A 21,698-nucleotide genomic window follows, 5' to 3' on the forward strand; every position below is an offset into this window, starting at 1 on the left:
GATCGAGCCCTGCAAGGGGCTGCCTGCTCAGCGGGACGTCTGCTTCTCCCTCTCCCTCTGCTGCTCCCCCTGCTTGGGCTCTCTCTGTCAAATAAATAAATAAAATCTTTTAAAAAAGAAAAGAAATTCTTATTTCTTCCTCATGAAAATACTATTCATTTCATGATACTCACCATCCTTAAAAATTCTTATTAATTAGAAAAATAAGACTTTAGTTTATTAAAAAAAGGGAAGTTTATTTAAAAAAGAAATTATTTTCTTGATATAAATTTATATCTGGTATAATGAAGTTTTCAATTATTAGATGCTAAAATATCTAACAGAAAATTTGAATTGGAGGGGAGTAGGGTGGTGGGGGTGGCAAAGTAAATAGTGAAAAAATAAGGATAACCTGTTCCCTATTTCCTTATGGTCATATTATTTAAGTCTGTTTTAGATATATAGTAAGGACCTTTGTATAAAGCAACAATAGTAAGGGTAACATTTTGGAGTATACAGCCTGTAATAATTTAATGTAGGTAGAAGACAGAAAGACTTTCAATCAATCAGTGGGTAGCTCTTAAAATATGTGCTGTAGAAATGTTGCCTGCACTCATGTATGTATAAAAACATTAAATGCTCCTGAATTTGTGTGGTTATAGAATCTTGGACTTGTTAATACCACTTACCAACCGGGTTTGTGACACTGGGCCAGACAAAGTGAGTCCCGTTTACTCAGCATTGTTTGGAGGGCATGAAGAGTGCCTAGAAATGTTACTCCAGCATGGCTACAGCCCAGATGCCCAGATGTGCCTTGTGTTTGGATTCAGTTCTCCCATGTGTATGGCTTTCCAAAAGGAGTATGTATATTTGCTGTATTTTTATTCTTTTTTGCTATATGGAGATGTATTTCCAAGTGATTTTCTTTTATGGTGAAACTTGTTATCTCATAGTGCTAAATTGTTGACTTAACAAACAAATAACCCTCTATGATGTACCTTGTTCCATCGAAGTACAGTAAAAATGAAGTGATAATGCAAGATTTTTTTCTCTTCTCTTTTTGGATCTGGATTATATTTTCATTGTGGCCACTTTAGAGAATACTTTCAGTGTATTAAAGTAAATGCAGGGTGGGGCGCCTGGCTGGCTCAGTTGGTGGAACTCTTGATCTCAGGGTTGTGAGTTTAAGCCTGACGTTGGGTGTAGAGACTACTTAAGAATAAAATGTTAAAAAAAATAAAGTAAATGTAGGAGTTCTCTGCTAATTCTTCGTTTTCAAAACAATTCAAAAATTAAAACATTCAGTTATATGATGAATAAGGCCTGAGGATCTAATGTATAACTTGATGACTATAGTTGATAACACTGTATTGTATAATTGAAATTTGCTAAAAAAAGAAAATGGTAAATATGCAATGTGATGGATGTGTTAATTCTGTGGGGGGAAATCCTTTCACAGTGTGTATATTTATGGGATTATTATGTTGTATTATGTTGTATATGTATTATGTTGTATTATGTTGTATATTTTTAAATAACTGAAATCTTATTTGTCAATTATACTTTAGTAGAGCTGGGGGATGAAAAAAGAATTTAAAATGACTTTATCGAGTAAGGCATTGATTGTGTTTCAGGTATTTTACCATTTGAAATTTATAAGACTTGTTCTTAGCCTAAAAATGAAACTTTAGTTTTGTAAATATTATTGTACTTTTAATGTATTCAGTATGTGGCATTTCTTAGAGTCAGAGTAATTAAAAAGTCTTAAAATAATTGTTCTGCTAATCTTCTATGATCCTGTGAGGTAGAATAAATGAAGAATTACTGCTGTTTTATTAGCTTCTGGCCAGTCCTTGTCTATAAGACTCCTGAGGATTTTAAAATAGATAGTAAGAATAAGGCCATGTGCAAGAAAAACCGTACTGAGTTATATGTAGGGTCCATCCATTAATGGAGTAAGTTGTGCAGATAGACACTCTTGTTTTTATTGATACGGAAGAGGTTGTAGGCATACCCCAAATATCATTGGCTCTCTTGAATTCACTATTATGGACAGCTCTCCACTATTTAATTGAAATATCTATCAAAAATTTATTTTCTAAGCTTTTTAGTCTACCATTTTTTAATATTTCTGTGTAAAATAGTAGTTCATTTTATTTATTCAGAATGCAAGCTTCCAAGTATTTATTGTAGTCTGAATATTTGGGGCTTTGGTGAATCGGAGTATCTGGGACCTACTCGATGCATTACTTCCATGATTTCATAGTAGTTTGTTGTGTACTCCTTCAAGTTTTCTTTCTAAACACTTAATAGTTTTTCTTCAGTAAGGCTGCATTGATGACTTTAGTTGTTTCAGTTGTCTTTCTTTATATGTATCTAACTCCATTATATTTTATTATTAGGTCAGAATTGAACTTTTAAAAATACTATATTAGAACATAGTGGTTTTAGATAGTTTGTATATGTGTTTGTCCAATATGATGATAGTCTTTTCTGTCCTTCATTTTATCTTTCGGAGGAAGAGCAGCTAAGCTCATGCCTCATCAGCTTCAAAGTGTAGTTTGAATTAAATCATATGACACTGTGCCCTGTTAACCCTGAAACACCTTAAAATTAAAATTAAGTTTTTCTGGCCTGAAGAATCAGGTAAATTGAACCTTATGGGACAGAGAGTGTGAGGGGAATTCTGGAGAAGAGAGAGCTGGAAAAGGGCACCCTCTAATTCTCTGTATGCATCTGCATATGTCCCAAGGTCACTCCAAGCTTTGAATGACAAGCTCAGATTGCTGAAAACAAGATTTAAACTGTCACCCAAGTCTCAGAGTAACCCCTGAGTGGCACATTTGATGGGACCAGACCCAAAATAGCATAACAAAGGCTTTAAGAACTGAATTGACATTGCAACTACAGCCTGTAGAAGGTGAAACAGAAATTGCAGTCTGAACTAACTAGGTTATATGCCTGCTAAAAAAAACAAACAAAAGTCAGTATTCTTCAAAGGATTAATACAGGACACAGGATACAGAACCTACACAACAATCACATCACAACACCTAGGATATAGTCTAAAATTACTTGACATGTGAGGAACAGTAAACTATGCCCAGTTCTCAAGGGAAAAGAATTAACAGGTGTCAAACCCCAGATAATTCTGCTTTTGGAAATATCAGGTAATTGAAAGCAGCTATTTAAGGTAAACACACTTGCAATAAATGGAAAGGTAGAAATTCTCAATTAAGAAATAAAAACTGTAAAGGAGGAACCACGTGGAGATTTTATAACTGGAAAAAACAGTATCTGAAATGAAAATTTCTCTGCGTGGGCTCCACAGCAGAATGGAACTGACAGAGGAAGGAGAGGAAGGAGTCCGTTAACTTGAAGATAAACCAATAGAAATTATCCAAAGAGAAGAAGAGAGAGAAAAGATTGGGGGAAATAAAAAAGGACGGAGCCTCAGGGATCCTGAGGGACAGTATCAACACGTTGACATTCATGTCATTAGAATCCAGAAGGAGAGGAGAAAGAGATTGTTGCACGAAAATTATGTGAACTCATAATGGCCAAAAGCTTCCCAACATTGGATAAAAGATACACATTTATAGATTTAGGAAGTTCAGTGAACTGATACAGGATAAAGCCAAAAAAAATAAAAAAGCATACTCAAAAATAACCAAACAGCTGAAAACTGAAAGTAAAGAAGCAGCAGTGTGCTGTACGGTGGTCCTTGGTCACAGACTTGAGCTACTCTTGGAAATTCTGCTCTGGGAAGTGACCCTATAGACCACAATTGAAATCTGGTTTGGTGGCTTTAAAGGGCTTATCAGCTTTTTTTTCTCCCTTGTGGAAACTTGTAATTGGACCAAATGTGTTCTTAATTAGTAAGGTAGGTTTTTTTCAGTGAGAAAAGTCATTGGGAGATATTACTTGTTAGCCTATAGGGGAAAAGCTTAAAACATCAAAATACCTGTTTTACGACATCCTCCTGCTCTTTGTACTTGACTTTTCAGTTGTTTGCCTGGGACCCATGGCAATAGACTTAATTTTGAGACATCTTTGCTATTACCTACTTTGTGGGTAATTTAAATGAAGGGGAAACCTTTCGCAAGGGACTAAATCTAAGCTATGGTAGCATTATAATCACATATGCTCACATTTAATGTGTGTATATAAAGGAGTTGACTTAAATATAGTACATTGTACAATTTTTGGCACATAGTAAAAAAACACCAAGGTTAATTTTCTTCTCCCTGCCATCTTCCTTTTGTCTAGAAAACAATATCAATTAAATTTTAATCTCTGTACTACATTTATATTAGCTAATTAATGTCTGCTATTAGTTTACATGTCAATCACTGTCCATGCAATGTAAGAATCATTTGATTATTTTGGAATTCCATAAAAAACTTTGCTGATCAAGTAAAGTGTCATTCTCCCAGTAGGTTTTGTTTTAGTATATAAAGAGAGTAACATGGCCAAGTGTCTGGGGGAAAAAAAGTAAAAATAGAAGAATTTGTTAATTTTTTTGTTGTTTCTTTCAGTAAGTATGCATTTTAAAATTTGGATTCTCAGGGGCACCTGGCTGGCTCAGTTGGAAGAGGGTGCTACTCTTGATACTCGGGGTCGTGAGCTCAAGCCCCACATGGGGTGTAGAGATTACTTAAAAATAAAATCTTAAAAAAAAAAAGATTTGGATTCTCTATAGTCACACACTTAAAAATTAATTAAATATTAAAATTGCCATTTAAAAAGCAAGGATAATTGAATATAACTTTCATTTCAAAATAGCTATTATGTGCTTTTGTTCCATAATGAAACAGTATATGAATTTCTTTTACTCCATTTACCAACTATTAATAAGAATTTGAGTTAACTTGGAAGACTGTTTTCTGAAAGTAATTATTATTAGATACTAAAATTTTCAGAGATTTAGTAAGAGATAATGAGATAGGTTTAGTAGTGTAAGTTTTGAAATTTTATTTTTATAGCAACCATATGTTCTTATAATAATGTTAGTTTGATTTTTGCATTTGTATGTTTTTTGGTAGTTTTGGCATTTCTCTGAGATCTAGAAATTTAGTGTTTGTGGCCCTTCTTGCACTTTTGGCCTGTTGTGTTTCGGTAAACTTTCGTCTGCTTTTATGAATAGTATAATGAATATCAAAAGGTGATGAAAATAATAAATATAAATAATGGCTCTGGGTTTTAAGTTTTCCCTTCTTTATTGTTTTATGTTTTATTCAGCCATGTTAACTTTTTAGCTCAGGATTCTAAAACATTTTTGTTCTGTATCCCTCTGAGAGGATAAGCTTCCATTTGAAGCAATGATCTTTAGCTCTTCTCACCACTGCGAGGAATGATGGAAAGGTGTCTCCTCCGTCACTGTACAAAAAGCAGACTTGTCCTCTGGGGCTAAAAAGTTAACAGCTGCAGTGACATGAAAGCGTCTTTCAGAAGCACAGTTAAGTAATTCAACTCAAATGAGAAAATACAAGAAAAAGACTCCTTTAACTGGAATGGGTGAAGGAGGAGGGAAGCTGACACATTTCAGTACAGTTTGAACAAATGCTATTGCCTTTTATAGATGACCGTAGAACATGATCATGGCTCAACTGAATTGATTTTGTCTTTCTAATTGATACTGATCATTGTTATCGCATAGTTTTATAGAAATCATGTCCACTCTCATCATCATATCACACATGGGTACACCTGACAGGACCTAATGTCTTCATTTTGTTTTCAACTGTTAGCTGAGAGCCATTCAGTAAAATTTACTATATGATCTTTTGATAATTCAGCTAATAAGTTGGTTAAATGTTTTGTTGGCTCATTGGACATAAAATACTCAAGATGTTTGCCTCTTTTTTTTTTTCTTTTTTTTTTTAGGATTTTATTTATTTATTTGACAGAGAGTGACACAGCGAGAGAGGGAACACAAGCAGGGAGAGTAGGAGAGGGAGAAGCAGGCCTCCCGCTGAGCAGGGGGCCCAATACGGGGCTCGATCCCAGGACTCTGGGACCATGACCTGAGTCGAAGGCAGACGCCCAATGACTGAGCCACCCAGGTGCCCCTATTTGCCTGTTTCTATTTGTTTAAAATAAGTCTTGTTAACATGTTGAATTTCCTTTTACTGTGATTCTGGTATCAGGGTACTGTTTCTGCACACATTTTTGAATTTCAAAGAGCAGAATGATAAAAGTACAACCCTAAAAATAAGACCTAGACATCGTTTTTTTAGTTTTTAAACTTCTCCTCCTAGTATCTATTGATTTCCACTGTTTTATAACATGCATTCTCTTAATGTGTCACAAGTAGCTCTTGATATTCATGTTAAATAAGAAGGACTATTTCTTTTTAATTCATATGCTCTTTGAGAGTTTTCTAGTTCTTCATTGGGGCTTGAGAGAGAATTTGTTTTAAGTGTTAAGGGAATTACATGCATATGTCCATGTAATTTATATTTTAACCAAAGGTTATCTAAGCCCTAGAGTCTGTTGTTGCTCAATGATATGTGATAATCAAACTAGACAAAAGAAAGGTTTTTAAAGACAGAGAGCATTAAAAAAGGCAGGAACTTACTATCAAGAAATGCATTGCTTAGGCAAGGTTGCCCTCCTAAGGGGATGGAAGGGTCCATCAGTAAATTTTCCAATATTGACCAGGAAATTCCATGTTGGCTGATTAAAGGTCACATTCCTTAGGGAGCTGAAACTGCAGTTAGGTTTTAAGTCTTGGTTTACTGACTTGGGGGCCTTAAGCCAGATGAGGCCATGTGGGGCCCGTGATTTTCTTTTTAACAGATCCATTTCTTTAATTTTAAATATTTTTCTTCTGGGGGAATTTCTTCTGGATGGCTCAGTTAGTTAAGTGTCCGATTCTTGATCTCGACTCAGGTTATGGTCTCAGGGTTGTGAGATCAAGCCCACATCGGGCTTTGTACTCTGCAGGGAGTCTACATCTGCCCTAGATTCTTTTCCTCTCCCTTTCCCTCTATTCTTCCCTCCTGCTCTCATGCTTTCTCTCTAATAAGTAAATTAATCTTTTTTTTTTTTTTAAAGATACTACTTCTGAAAAAAAAAGATATTTCTTCTGAGATATGTCCGGAGGTTGAAGAAGACATTTTGGCATTTAATTTGAAAATGTAACTAGCATACTTTATTTATTTATTATTTTTTTCTAGCATACTTTTAAAGAATAAATTCATCCTATAGTTCTCTCTTTTCTGACCTCAGTGTATACCATATGGGATTTCTCAAATATTTTCATTATGGAGCCTTTGTCATATGGGTCATTTTCAGGGTCTAGTGTTTCTTGGAACAAACTTTGGGAAACATAGGTCTGGCCTTAAAATATTCCTCAATTTCATTTGACTATTTCGTGAAGCAGTTTTCATAATAGAGGAACGATATTTCATATATTTGCTGTGTCTTATTCACTGGTAGATTTTGGTTTGATATACCAGTTCTACCAGTCACCAGTTCCGTGACTAAGCTTCACAGTTTTTGTGTCTAGAATGGAGATAATAGTAGAACTTACTTCTTAGGGTTGTTGTGAGGATTAAGGCAAATCTTCCATGTAACACATTTAACATAGTGCCTGGTACAGAATAAATACTCATTAAAGTTTGTTATTATAAGGAATTATATGTGTGTATGTTCCTCCCACATTTTAGAGATGAATGGTTTATCTTTTGGCCTTGTTCTTCAAATTTTCTTAGCAGGAGCCACATGTCTGGGTGCTATATTAAAATTTTAATAAGAAAGCCACTAATTGTTTTGTAGTTTTTTCCAAACAGAAAATGGCTAGAGAACCCATCTGTAGCACTTACTCTAATAGCTTGCATTTAGGGCTCTCATTTACCTTTGTATTCTGTAGCAAAAGTGTGTTTCAAGAGCTAAATCATTAAGAGCTAAAGTATCTGTGGTTAGGCTGTTGATGGCTTCAGAGGCTTGAGGGAAGAATTCAACCAGTCCCTGAATTGCACATGTAAACACTCATGCCTTGAAAATTGCCAGGCTTCTTGAGAATTATATATCACATTTCTAGTGAGGCAGTTTCTTGTAGTTTACCTGCATATTTATTGGAACTTGTTCAACAGTCCATGTGTAGCTTGTCTGTTCTATAGTGGAATCAGCAAGTAATAACTGCAGGCAAAATAATGAGGGCCTAGTCAAATGAGGTCGAAGTGGTTGAAATAAATTGGTGATAACTGTTTAGAACCACCAGTCAGAAGTATATCCTTTAGCATTTTTTTTTGCAGTGCAAGACTGCTGGCAACAAATCTCTCAGCTTTCCTGTATCTGAAAAGAACCAGTGGAAAAAAATACATAAATATACGGCTGTTTTCAAGAACAGTAATATGAATGATGGACTTCTAATCAGGAACAAATAGCAAGATGGTAGACAGGCAAAATGGTTTTAATTTTTAAAAGATATTTTAGAGGGGTGCCTGGGTGGCAGAGTTGGTTGAGCATCCCACTCTTGGTTTCAGCTCTGGGCTGTGAGATTGCAGGGTCATGAGGTCCAGCCACGTGTCGGGCTCCGCCTGAGAGCATAGAGTCCGCTTAAGACTCTCTCACCCTCTCCCTCTGCCACCCCACGTCAACGCAATCTCTCTCTCAAATAAATAAATTTTTTTAAAGATTTTATTTATTTATTTGAGAGAGAGAGAATGAGAGATAGAGAGCACGAGAGGGAAGAGGATCAGAGGGAGAAGCAGACTCCCTGCTGAGCAGGGAGCCCGATGTGGGATTCGATCCCGGGACTCCAGGATCATGACCTGAGCCGAAGGCAGTCGCTTAACCACCTGAGCCACCCAGGCGCCCCTAAATAAATATTTTTTAAAAAGAAATTTTAGAATTATTGATTTTTCTTTTCTTTTTTTAAAGATTTTTTTATTTATTTGAGAGAGAGAAAGACCACAATGGGGAGGGGCAGAGGGAGAGGGAGTCCCAAACAGACTCACAGACTCACACTGATGCAGAGCGCAATGCTGGGTTTCCACTAGGGGCTCAATCTCAGGACCCTGAGATCACTACCTGAGCTGAAACCAAGAGTCAGATGCTCAGCCGACTCTGCCACCCAGATGCACCTCAGTTTTCCTTTTCTAATTGCTATGTAAATAACTAAGAGTAAAGCAAATACTGTTTAAGGTTTTAACTAAAGAAAAGCACGAATTGGAGATTAAACAACATATTTATAAAATAGAATTAATGCCAGTTTCAAAGGGAGAATGATTTTTGTTGTTGTTGTTGTTTTTATTTATTTACTTGAGAGAGAAGAGTAAGAGGGAGGGAGTGAGAGAGAGAGAAAGAGTACAGGAGGAGAGGGAGAAGCAGACTCCCTGCTGAGCAGGGAGCCCGGTGCTGCGGTGTGGAGCTCCATCCCAGGGCCCTGAGATCATGACCTGAGCTGAAGGCAGATGCTTAACTGACTGAGCCACCCAGGGACCCTGGGAGAATGATTTTATTACATATTTTCTTCATAGTTGTGTACATAGTAAACATACTTGTTTACTGAGCTTTGTTACAGTTAAACTTACAGCAGAAACACTTTTTAAAATGTGGTCACAGGGCCATCATAATTGCAGTTTTTGATGACTATATCATATTTTGTACTTACCCACTCCTCTGTTGTTAAATAGGTAATTTCTTTCTTTCTAAAGTCTATTGTAGATAATACTGTTGTTATTGTTGTACAGATAGAATAATTTCTTTTTGATTTTGTCTTGGATAAATTCCCAAGATTTATGCTTATTGTATTCTATTCTAGTTATTTATTTTTTAAAGTAGGCTCCACACCCAACATGGGGCTTGAACTCATGACCCTGAGGTCAAAAGTTGCATGCTCCACTGACTGAGCCAGCCAGGCACCCCCATTATGTTTTAATTTAATTGTATGTTTTATTTTATTTTAATTAATTAATTTTAATTAATTAGTGGTAACTTATTTTACATATAATTTTACTTTACAGATACTTGTATAGTGTTATTTTGTGTGCCGGAAAGGTGAAGTAACTGGTTCAGAGTCCCATAGATAATAAGTAGCTGAGCAGGCTAGCTCCAGAGATGTGCCCCTTATAACTTTGCTGTGATATCTCTTTTGATACATCTTGTCAATTAGCTCTCAGGTTACACTTATTTTCAGTCAGTTTAGCCACAACTTACCAGTATTGGATGATACATTAAAAGAATAACATTAACCAATTTAATAGAAAACCATATACTTCTATTCGTAAAAGTATTTGATAAAGAAGATTAATTTAAAAATATAAAGCTGTAAGTTAAATTTTTGTTCATAAAAAACTTTTCTTGTTTTTACCATTATAAACTTAAAAATAAAAGGGAAATTGACTAAGACTCTTGCTAAAGGAAATGGTATCTTAGAAATTCCTAGAATGAGTCCTCTGTCTTTAGGGACTGATGACATTGTTAATTACCTTTGCTTCCAAATATTTTGTTGTAGATACTTAATTGTACAAAAATACCACAGTTTGAGAAGAGTTTTCTATTTGTCAATGATAATTTTTAAAATTATCTACTTAAGATAAATGTTTTAAATTCTAAGTGCACTACCTGTTCATAGTTGAAAATTAAAAACCACGCAGGAGGGTGTAAATTAAAAAGTAAAATACTCCCTTTCCCCTAGTACCCTAGTGTCAATTCACTAGACCCAGGAAGGGGTGCAGGATGAGAGGCCCCAAAATGTATCATTTGACATAAAGATTATTTTGAGTTAAAATTAGTAAAAACCCAGCAGATGCAAGAAAAGCTCTCTGCCTCCCCCATAACTGCCTAACTTTACATTGGAAAGGGTAGCCTGCAACGGGGGAAGAGTACTATTATCAGAGACTCCCCGTTACCTAAGGAACTTGTCTGCATAATAGGACAACCTTGTTTTTCCAAACCCCTCATTTCACCTTCCTGCTAATGAGCTCTCTCCCCTTCATATCCTCAGGCCCTGTCCCTCTCCTTAGCTCATATAAGTGTCATGTTGCCTCTTTGTCTTTGGAATTTCATGTCTATGTGGATTCTCCATACTTATGCCTATTAAATTTGATTTTCTCTTGTTAATCTGTCTCATGTCAGTTTGATTCTAAGTCCAACTAGAAGGACCATAGGGCAGAGGAAGTTCTTCTTCCCTGATATATGTCACAGCATTCCGCTATCCCATCTGCCATTTATTTTCCAGCTGTAGGTACTATTAACTACTTGTAAGAATTTTTTTATATAAAAGTCTAACTTCTCTTTCTTTCTTTCTTTCTTTCTTTCTTTCTTTCTTTCTTTCTTGTGGTGGAGCTGTGAATTTTTTGGAATTGTGAATATTCTTTTGAAATATGGAGCCCAACTAAATGAACTTCATTTGGCATACTGCCTGAAGTATGAGAAGTTTTCAGTATTTCGCTACTTTTTGAAGAAGGGTTGTCCATTGGCACCGTGGAACCATATTTCTGAATTTATAAGTCATGCGATTAAAGCACAGACAAAATATAAGGAATGGCTGCCATCTCTCCTGCTCGCTGGATTTGACCCACTGAATCTACTGTGCAGCTCATGGTAAGAAATCCTACCATAGTGAAACTTTTCCTTTTTGAGTGAATATACTACCTTCAATTTCCCCCAATTTCTTAAAATTCCCATGTTGGGAGAAGGGCATGTGTGTGTGTGTGTGTGTGTGTGTGTGTGTGTGTGTGTTTGCACATGATGGCTAGGTTGGGGTGAAGGAGTTGGGGGCTGCTAATAGTGAGCTTGAATGTAAGAGTCCTAATAAAAGGTAAGAGGTGACTGGAAGGAAGTAGGGGAGGATGGATTTTTGGAGAGGACTATTTTTTCTACTTAGGCCATCTCTCATGCTCTTAAAAATGCCTGTGACAAAATGGTTGTAGCTGCTTTGGAGATGTCTTTTTTTTTTTTTAAGATTTTATTTATTTATTTGACAGAGAGAGACGCAGCAAGAGAGGGAACACAAGCAGGGGGAGTGGGAGAGGGAGAAGCAGGCTTCCAGTGGAGCAGGGAGCCCGATGTGGGGCTGAATCCCAGGACCCGGATATCATGACCTGAGCTGAAGGCAGACGCTTGACCGACTGAGCCACCCAGGCGCCCCTGCTTTGGAGATTTCTGTTGTCCCTTAGTCTACTAGAGTCAATACTCTTTTCCTATAGCATCTTGTCTATTTGAACTTGGTCTCCCTTAATAAATACTAATTTCTGAGGTAGCTGATGATATATGAAAGTTGAGTCAGGATTTTTCTTGGGCAAGAAGAGGACACTTTCTGCCAGCTTCCAGCTTTTGCAAAAGTTTTAAGTGTCTAGATAGAACTGAGAAGGTAATTGTAGCAATGCAAGAACTCTGTTGGCGTGATAAGTCAAATGAGAAAATAGAATGAAAGTCTCCAGGAAAATGGAGGACAAGGGTATTTTATAAAATTTCAATGAAACATCTAGATGGCTTCATTTTTGTGCTTCAAAAACTAGCATTTACTAAAATAATGTTTAGTCAAATACTAGATTTTGCATTTCAGCAGAAAAGTGCTTTAAAGATAGCTTGTTATTTGAGTTTTTTGTTAAAAAAGAGATTCTCTTTGGGGTTCATGCAGGCACCGTTAGTGTTCCCTACTCATATGTTTAGTTTGCACTTCTGGGGACTCCATCTTTCCCTTGGTAGCTTCTCCATCTGCATATGATGAACAAGTCTGTATTTGGCAGGATCCCAGTATCCCACCTTTTTATTACATCTGAAAATATATAGAATTCAGGAATTTTTACTAGGTAGAGGTTTTATGCTTAGGGCTGTCATCCCTTTTGATACTGTTTCAGATATGTGGTTTGTAAGGAAAAACTGCTTTCTGGTAGGTTGTTTGAGGAACATAGAAGTAAAAACAAAGTTGAGATACACGTTCTGATTGCCGTTTTACTTTTTTGTTTATAGCTTTACAACAGGTTGAGTCCCTAATTGTATTTACCCTTTTTCCCACTAGCTGACTAATATCTAGTCGTTTGTCAGATACTCATTGTTGTAATTCTCTCTGTATCTTTTCAGTAAAATTTCATAGAAATCCATTGTGTTTTTTAGATAATTGAATGAAATATAAAGATTATTGACGGGGCGCCTGGGTGGCTCAGATGCTTAAGCATCTGCCTTCGGCTCAGGTCATGATCCCAGGGTCCTGGGATTGGGCCCCACATCGGGCTCCCGGTTCAGTGGGGAGCCTGCTTCTCCTTCTCCCTCTGCCTCTCTCCCTGTTCATGTTCTCTCTCTGTATCTCTGTGTCTCAAATGAATAAATAAAATCTTTAAAAAAAAAAGATTATTAACAATTCATTGAGGATCACTGATCTTTTTTTTTTTTTTAAAGATTTTATTAATTTGACAGAGAGAGACACAGTGGAGAGAAGGAACACAAGCGGGGGGAGTGGGAGTGGGAGAGGGAGAGGGAAGCAGGCTTCCCGCGGAGCAGGGAGCCCTATGTGGGGCTCGATCCCAGCACCCTGGGATCATGACCTGAGCCGAAGGCAGACGCTTAACGACTGAGCCACCCAGGTGCCCCGAGGATCACTGATCTTTAAAAGTTATTTGTATGTGCTTATTTGTCTTACACTCCCTGTACATGTGCATGTGTGTGTATGCACTCACACACACACCACTGAGATAGAAACAGTTGCTAAGGAATGCTCTGTCTAGCTATTCATGAAGTTATTTAAGTACCCTTAACTATGAGCTTAGTGAATTGTATGGTTGTGTTGGGCTCCTGACAGCTAGCAGCAGTTGCCTCTCACCATTCTAGGATTCACTTTCCAACTGCTGCTGTAAATCCAGGCCAGCATGTGGGGTAGCTGTGGACAGCCCTGACAGTGTGTCCGCAGCTTGGTGCTTGTCCTCACGGCACCCACTCTCTTCTCAGCAGTACTCTTTACGTTCCTCCACTGAGGCTACTAACTCGACTCTATTACTTGTCCATTACTTTTGGCCTTCATACTCCCTTCTGGTTTCTGGTTTATTTTTTCTTTAACCAACGCTAAGTAGGCACTATTTTAAGTTTGTTACTGTATTAACTCATTTAATATAGAATACAGTAGATACTGTTATCTGTATTTTACAGAGAAGGAAATTGAGGCCCAGAGTGTTTGAACATACTTGCTCAAGCTCACACAGCTAGTTAGTGCTAGAGCTTAGGTTTGAACCTAGGCTGTCCTGTGTAGTGTGGCTCAAGTCTGTCTTTCTAACCACTGTCCTCTGCTGCCTTAGTCCTGTGTGTCCACATGGATCCTGTAGTTACATCACTTAATTTCAGCTACCTTAATCCCTTTCCTAACCTGGGGGGGGGGATATATGCCAACTTTTCCTGCTCCTTCCTATTCCTAAATTAGGAAGAACCTGTACAGGGAAAAAAATTAAACATTGACCCCTTTCCTTTCCTCCTCAGCCAACCACCTAGACTGCTGGAAGGAGAGAGAATTATTTAGCTTTATTCTCCCAGAAGGCTTTGTAAAATATGCTCTTCCATTCCCCAGTCCTGATACAGGACCCTCCATCTCCCCATGTGAATAGTCTGTTTAAGAATTTGTGTGTTATATGGAGTACCCAGGTGACTTAGTCGGTTTTGCGCCTGACTCTTGATTTTGGCTCAGGTCATGATCTCAGGGTCATGAGATTGAGCCCCATGTCGGACTCTGGGGGCTCCAGGTTGGGCATGGAGCCTGCTTAAGATTCTCTCTCTCTCCTCCTCCCTCTGCCATCTGCTCCCCCCCACCCCAGTGTGGTGCTCTCTCTCTCTAAAAGAAAAAAAAAAAGAATGTGTGTGTTATATTTATTGTCATATTTCTGTGTGCTGTATTCATTGGGTGTGTTAGGACAGAAAAGAGTTGAGAACCAGTAAGCTACAAATTATTTTGAAGTAAATTGTAAAACTTTGAACTATCTGAACTGAGAATGCCACTTGCATATATTTTACTCCAAAGGAGTAACTTTAGTCACTTTATATTCATTAGAAAAATACAGTGGAAAATTTCATTTTAGCAATGAAAGTGCTTAACATGGTCAGATTTTTGTTCACTGATCTTTTATTGAATGGATAAAGCTAGTGTTTATGCTGAATATGATAAATGTTTTGCTTTCTTTGATCAAATTTACATTCAAAGAGCTGTTACAAGAAAAATTCTCCCATAAAAATTCCAAAATGTTGTTAAAGTGGATTTTGGTTGTATCTTATTTATATCACACATAAGTCTGTTGCTTAATCTTTGTCATGTAAATTATAAATGTCTTTCCTAGTATTGCTTGCCTTAAACAGTCTTAAAAAATGTATCTGGCTGAATAATTGCCTGTCACAATATAATCTACAGAGTTGAAATATTTTTTCAACTTTAAATGCAAGACTAGGTACACCACCCCCCTGCCCCTGCCCAAATGTAATAGGTGAATAATAGAAAGTAAATGTCATCTGTGCATTTAGTTGATTAACTGTCACTTGTTTATGATTGTACAACTGCTTTGTACAATGTAATGGTCAATGTAGTACAGTAAAAATACATTTTTAGTGGCATTATCAGCATTGGTAGAATACACTCACCATTATATTAACTAAAGCTGTATAAACAGATTTATTTCTTGTGTGTGTTTAGATAACTGCATAAAAATGACTTTGTGTTTGGTCACACTGAAACTTAAAGCACACTTAAGCAGAAAAATGAAACCATTAAAAAAGAAATAAGGAGCTAGAATTAAGTAACCTTTGGTACAGGGTGGGTACTAGAAAGTCAAGGGGATTGTTTGCTTTTGAGTATATTTTATCATTTTATTTATTCTCAGTATTTCCTGATAAGTTGTGATTTCACTGAGAGCTTCCCAAGAAGTAGAATGTTTTCCTAAAGCATTTGTACTACACTTTAAGTTCTTTCTTATATATGCTTGCATATTAGAGAATTAAGAATTTGTGAAATAATTTTCATACTCTCTAATCAGTCATTTCAAGGACACTTTGACCTGAATTACAAGAATTAAGTTATCTTTGAGATGACATGTTGAGACTATTACTCAATTTCTTTCCTTTCCTTCTATTTTTTCCCCTTCTTTAGTTCTTGCTCAGTAATGTCTTCAAAAAAGCAACCTTGGAAAGAATTTCTGAAGTAATTACCAGAAGCCCTAATCATTTTACTTTTCTTCAGACAATGTGATAGTGTAGGGGAGTATCTAGTTGAGTACAAGATAGGTAATCCTGTTAGAATTTGGAGTTCCCTTTAAGCTGTGACTAAATTTCATATGTATAATATTTTAAGCCCTATCAAAAATGTAATACTGAAAATTTCAGACCAGTTCTAGTAATAGCAAATATTTATGTAACATTTTTGTCTTAAAACTATGTTTACTATATTGTTTCATATTATTTTCTCCAATACTCCCCTGAAATAGGCAGGTTAAGTAGTATTCTCATTTTAGAGACCATAATCTAGGGCTTAAAGAATTTAGGCAACATGTTTGTAAGTAGGAGAGGTGGTATTAGAAACCAGAACTTTTCTTAGACTAATGCTCTGTTCAGTAGGATTCAAGTGCTTATAAAATTTCGGGGAAGTCTCCTCTGGCTGGGTTGGTAGGAAAAACTTGGTATTATTTTGAAAAAACAGAGGAAGAACTGTTTGTCTTGAACTCCTTTCAGTCCTTAAAGACAAAACTTATTTTGGTACATCTTCTAGAAGTGAATCTGTAGTGGGGAAGGTTCCTAGAGGGGAACAATTGTACGTGCCTGAGAGTTGGACAGAAAAAGGCCATCTCTCGCATACATATTCCGTTTAGAGTTAACTTTGCGTGTTTGGGCTTTATCTTTTCAGGGCTATTAAATTGTGAGTCTGTGAGGGTGACCAGTCTAGGTTCAGCAAGATGGTTCGAGTAGGAGGAGGTAATGGCAAATCCACTGATGACGCTGGTACTGTCTCTCTTTTTCTTACCACTGCTGCTGAGGAATGGGAAGGAAAGTTCCTATCCTCTACAAGTGTAGAGATTCTCTGGTCATCTACTCGATAACTATACACATAGTCGATTCATTTTCTTATAGGAACCTGTAGATGATTATTCATTTCCACTGAATTTGCCTTCAGTTACACGATTATTTCTATGCCCCAGTTTTCGCTCTTCCTTCTATACTGTGATGTTGTAAGAACAGTTGTGTGGTGTTTGTTTTCAGGATGAACCCTCTTGTGTCTAATGGTATGTTAACATCTTGCCAATATAGGATTGACTCAGTCAGTGATGACACCCTTATCTTCACTTTGGAGTTCACCAATTGGAGGAGGCTTCCTCCAACTGTTGAAAAGATGCTTTCCACTCGTGCCTCAAACTCCTCTTGGGCTCTGCAGCAACATATTGGTAAGAAAGTACAATTTTAAACATGTTTCACTACTTTTTCTTCTCTTCCTCCTCTAGCTATGTTATAATTTTAAGTGATCAGAGTCACTGGAGAACATATATTAAATTGGGCATCATTTGCATTTTCTTTATGTGGGGAAAGGATGGGGCTGTGGTAATGGTGGCGGGGGATCATAGTAATTTCCTTCAACAAAAATCATATCTGATTTGGTAAGTTTAGCTTAAAGGACATATAACAAAAAATAGGTATTTACTGACATTTTTATTTAATGAATCCTTTTATTTCTAGTAAGGATTATGTAAACAAAAGTGAGTCCTAAAAATGTTGTTAGTGAATATTTAGTTTGTGATCAGAAAAATGCTAAACCTAATTTTCCTCTTAGGAGTGTGTGTGGATTTGTGTTGTCTCTTTAATAATTTATCATCTCTAAAAGGAAGTATTACCATCCCTTATTTATACCTGTTCTTACTGAATGCATGCCAGTGGGTTGGTATAACTATCAAGGTGAGCTTGGTGAAAATTCTGTGAATTGATTGGTATTTTAAATGACTGTTTTAAAACAAAGTCTCAACTTCCTTTCACAAATTAAAATTTTTTAAGTTAGTTAAAAAAAGCATACAGTAGAAGATTTTACACAAGGAAACCAGTTTAAACATAATATATTGCAAATTATTCCTATTTACTTATTCAGATTTATTTTACTTTAACTATATTTTGTTAAACAGATTATATGTCTTAAGTTAGGAAAATTATTTCTTCACTGCTATTTTGCATGAAATGTAGCTCTTCATAAAACACATTGAATAGATTTTTAACAAGTGAACTTATGCATATGTAGAAATGTGTCTTGTAATTTCTTGGAAAATTACATATAAGTAAATTTTCTCAATCAAAAACAGACATTCAGGAAAATATGCTCTTGAACTGAGGTGTATTCAAACTCTTAGAGAGTTTTCTATTGAAGAAAAAAGTAATGTTTGGAGTCTGAGTCTTTTCATACAGAATTTCTTTAATGATAATGTTGGAAAACTTACTTGCATTTAACTCTTAATGTTGAGAATTGCATCTTCTTTTATTAATATGTATCTGAAGCAGCAGAGAACAAGTATCTTTTCAAAATAGAATATGGGACAATGGATTTGGGAACAAAAGTCAAATGAGGGAGCATATGCCAAATGGGAAAATTATTGCAGGGTATCAATTAGTAAAGATATGTGAGACTTTACTCTGAAGACTTTAACATATGGCAGCTTTGTCCAGATGAAGGTAAAAATTGTGCTTGAGTACATTACCCTGCAGTAGACTAAATCCATCAAGGGTTTCTTGTTTAACTAGTCACTAGGTAGAGCTTGTGTAGGGTAATAATCAGTATCTCTTAAGAGGATTTTATTTTGGCTGAAGATTTGCAAAAGTCCTTCTCAGAGGTACTAATGTAGCTAATGCTTTTCTGGCCAACTTCTTGGTTCCATTCCCATGTATCCAACTGCCTTTTGTACATCTCTACTTGGTATCCCACATTTTGACATATCCAAAAAAAATTTTTTTTTTTTGACATATCCAAAATTTGAACTTGTCATTTTTCCTACTAGTCCTGCTGTTCCTTCTGTATCCTGGTTTGAGAAGTGGAATGGTTTGGGAGCTATTGACCCAGAGTTGTGAGTTATTCTTGGCAGCTCTTTGTTACTTGTTTCATCAACAGCAGTTGTGCTCAACAGGAATGATTTTGCCCCTGATATTTGGCAATGTCTGCCAACATTTTTTGGTTGTCACAACTGATAAGGGGGCTCTTGTCTTCTAGGGGGTAGGGGTGAGGGATGCTGCTAAACATCCTACAATGTGCAGGGCAGCCCTCCACGACAAAGAATTATCTGGCCTCAAATGTCAGTAGTGCTGAGTTTGGGAAACTTATCTACATTGTCTCTTGGGTTGTCCAGTTTTAGGAAGGCCTTTAATTCCTATCATGGAAAGCCTTTTTAACCCTGTTCTTATTGCACACTACTTAGGAAAAGCTTGCATTCTTCCTCCTAGTTATATTGGTCTCTCAAGGTGTACTTTTATTGGTTCCTCTTCTGCAGGTAATGGGAGCCATTTAATGTCGGATTTTTAGTAAGGCTGAGGAAAAGATATGCCCATCTACTCAGTTGTCTGAATTTCCAGTAGGAGTATGCTTTTCTTCCTTTCTGTAGTTCAAGGCTCTCTCTCAATATACTCAGCTTCCCTTTTCCTTTCAGTTTTCAGGACACTACATTTCTTTCTTTCTTTCTTTCTTACTTTCTTTCTTTCTTTCTTTTCTTTTCTTTCTTTCTTTCTTTCTTTCTTTCTTTCTTTCTTTCTTTCTTTCTTTCCTTTCTTTCTTTCTTTCTTTCTTTTTTTTTCTTTTCTTTTCTTTTCTTTTTTTTTCTTTTCTTTTCTTTTCTCTTCTCTTCTCTTCTCTTCTCTTCTCTTCTCTCTTTTCTTTTCTTTTCTTTTCTTTTCTTTTCTTTTCTTTTCTTTTCTTTCTTTTCTTTCTTTCTTCTTTCTTTCTTAGTAGGCTCCAGGCCCAGAATGGAGCCCAGCTAGGGGCTTGAACTCATGACTCTGAGATCAAGACCTGAGCTGAGATCAAGAGTTGGACACTGAGCCACCCAGGCACCCTGACACTCCATTTCTGTATATAGGTTATCTTTATTTGGGTCTTGAGCTGCAGGATTTCTGGTGAGCAGAAGCATGGCCAATGTTTTTAACACCAATGGGAGTGAACCCAGAAAAACAGCTCTTGACTTAAATGTATGACAGTCTTGCTTTTACCCACTTTTTCCAGTAACTTATGATGGTAGTAGAAACTACATTGTCAATATATTTCTTTAAATTTTTTGGAAAAGATGCTTCTTGCAGCTTTAGAACTATTAGTGAGCCCCCACATAATTTCAGCTCCATAGCTCATTAGGTATGCTAGAATCTATCTTAAGGAAAGAATTTTCTCCTTTTTTTTTAGGCCCTTTTCAGGTCTTGGAGATGCCATTACTTGGTCAAAACACTCCTTTCCTTACCTTTTTCCTTCATAAGGCAATAGCAAGTTGCTCTGATAGTTTATAAATAAAAAAGACAACTAGTTCCCTTGCTGCTCATCTTTTAATCATTAAGTCAGATTTGTCTTCAAGAAGTTTTTTTTTTTTGTTTTGTTTTGTTTTTGTTTTTGTTTTTTTTTTTTTTTGCATTAGAAAGGAAATGTATACCAGGTAAAATTTACTGACTGTTCACAGCTTTTTTTTTTTTTTTAAGATTTGTAGTTTTTTTTATTTTTAAAGTTTACAGCTTTAATGACAATTTTTTAAATCATGTGCCTTATAGATGGTATATATATATATACCTCTTAGAAACATCATTTTAACCATATAGTAGTAGACTTCTTAATAAAAAAATTTGCCAATCCCTGGCCAGCTGTCCAAGATAAAGTCTAAGTAATTAAATTCTTAGGGATGAAAGCACTTGGCTTAGTTCATCCCCCCTGTAGTGATTAAATACGTACAATTCTATCCAGAGTATTATATGAATCTGGATTCTACAAAGGTTCTAAAAGGGCCCCAGGAAACTCTCTTGATCTATTCATTTCAGTGTTCTTCTGCTTTGTTCTAAAAAGGATTTAAAGTAGTTTGTACATGTAGATTATCACAAAACAGTATAGCAGAAGTTAAAAGTGAAAGCAAAAGAAAAATGAAAAGTAATGTTGGGGATGGATATAAAATGGAGTCAGGGAGAGCATAAAGCATGATGATCTGAGACTTTTCTGTGGATAGGCTATAAGTTTGACTCTGACTAAGCTCTCTAGTCATTGACACTAGGTTACAGAGTTCATAATATAAAACAGACTTATTGCTCAGAAGTACTGATATTCTTGGTTGTCATAATGGACAGTTTTCTAGACAATATCTTGACAGCCATGGTTTCTTGGGACTTTATTTTACCAGTCTTCACTGTGGGCTCTTGCTATCATACCAAACTATAATTCAATAAAAGTAGTTCTTAAGGGATCAGTACATTGTCATCCAGGTATTAAGTTATCTGTTGCTCTGACTTGACCAGGGCTGGATTTGTAATATCTGGAGGAGTGGATGACCTATATGTTCTTCAGCAATTCTCTCTAAATAGTGTATCTTTAAACTCAATTTCTTTAAAAAATTTTTTTTTAATTTAAGTTCATTTATTTATTTTCATAATCTGTACACCCTACATGGGGCTGGGACTCATGACCCCAACATCAAGAGTCGCAGGCTCTTCCATCTGAGCCAGACAGGCGCCTCTCAACTCAGTAATAGTAATAATAGTAGTAGTTAGCAGTGAATCTAAAATTATACTACCTAAGAAGTATCAGAGAACAAGCT

General features: G+C 36.3%; 1 protein-coding gene across 2 annotated transcripts in view; it reads left to right on the forward strand.

Moving 5' to 3' along the window:
• The window catches only part of ASB3 (ankyrin repeat and SOCS box containing 3), a 103,864-nt gene that overhangs the window by 68,929 nt on the left and 13,237 nt on the right, over window positions 1-21,698 (forward strand). For both annotated transcript variants that reach the window (XM_028103900.2, XM_028103899.2), the window contains exons 7-9: window positions 642-839; window positions 11,278-11,535; window positions 17,203-17,336. In XM_028103900.2, coding sequence (XP_027959701.1) covers window positions 642-839; window positions 11,278-11,535; window positions 17,203-17,336 — 590 coding nt within the window. The remainder of the gene's footprint in view (window positions 1-641; window positions 840-11,277; window positions 11,536-17,202; window positions 17,337-21,698) is intronic.

The sequence above is a fragment of the Eumetopias jubatus genome, unplaced genomic scaffold (assembly GCF_037043125.1).
Source record: "Eumetopias jubatus isolate StellerSeaLion01/CBP00866 unplaced genomic scaffold, mEumJub1_p1.0 scaffold_9, whole genome shotgun sequence".
In the NCBI taxonomy this organism is placed as follows: domain Eukaryota; kingdom Metazoa; phylum Chordata; class Mammalia; order Carnivora; family Otariidae; genus Eumetopias; species Eumetopias jubatus.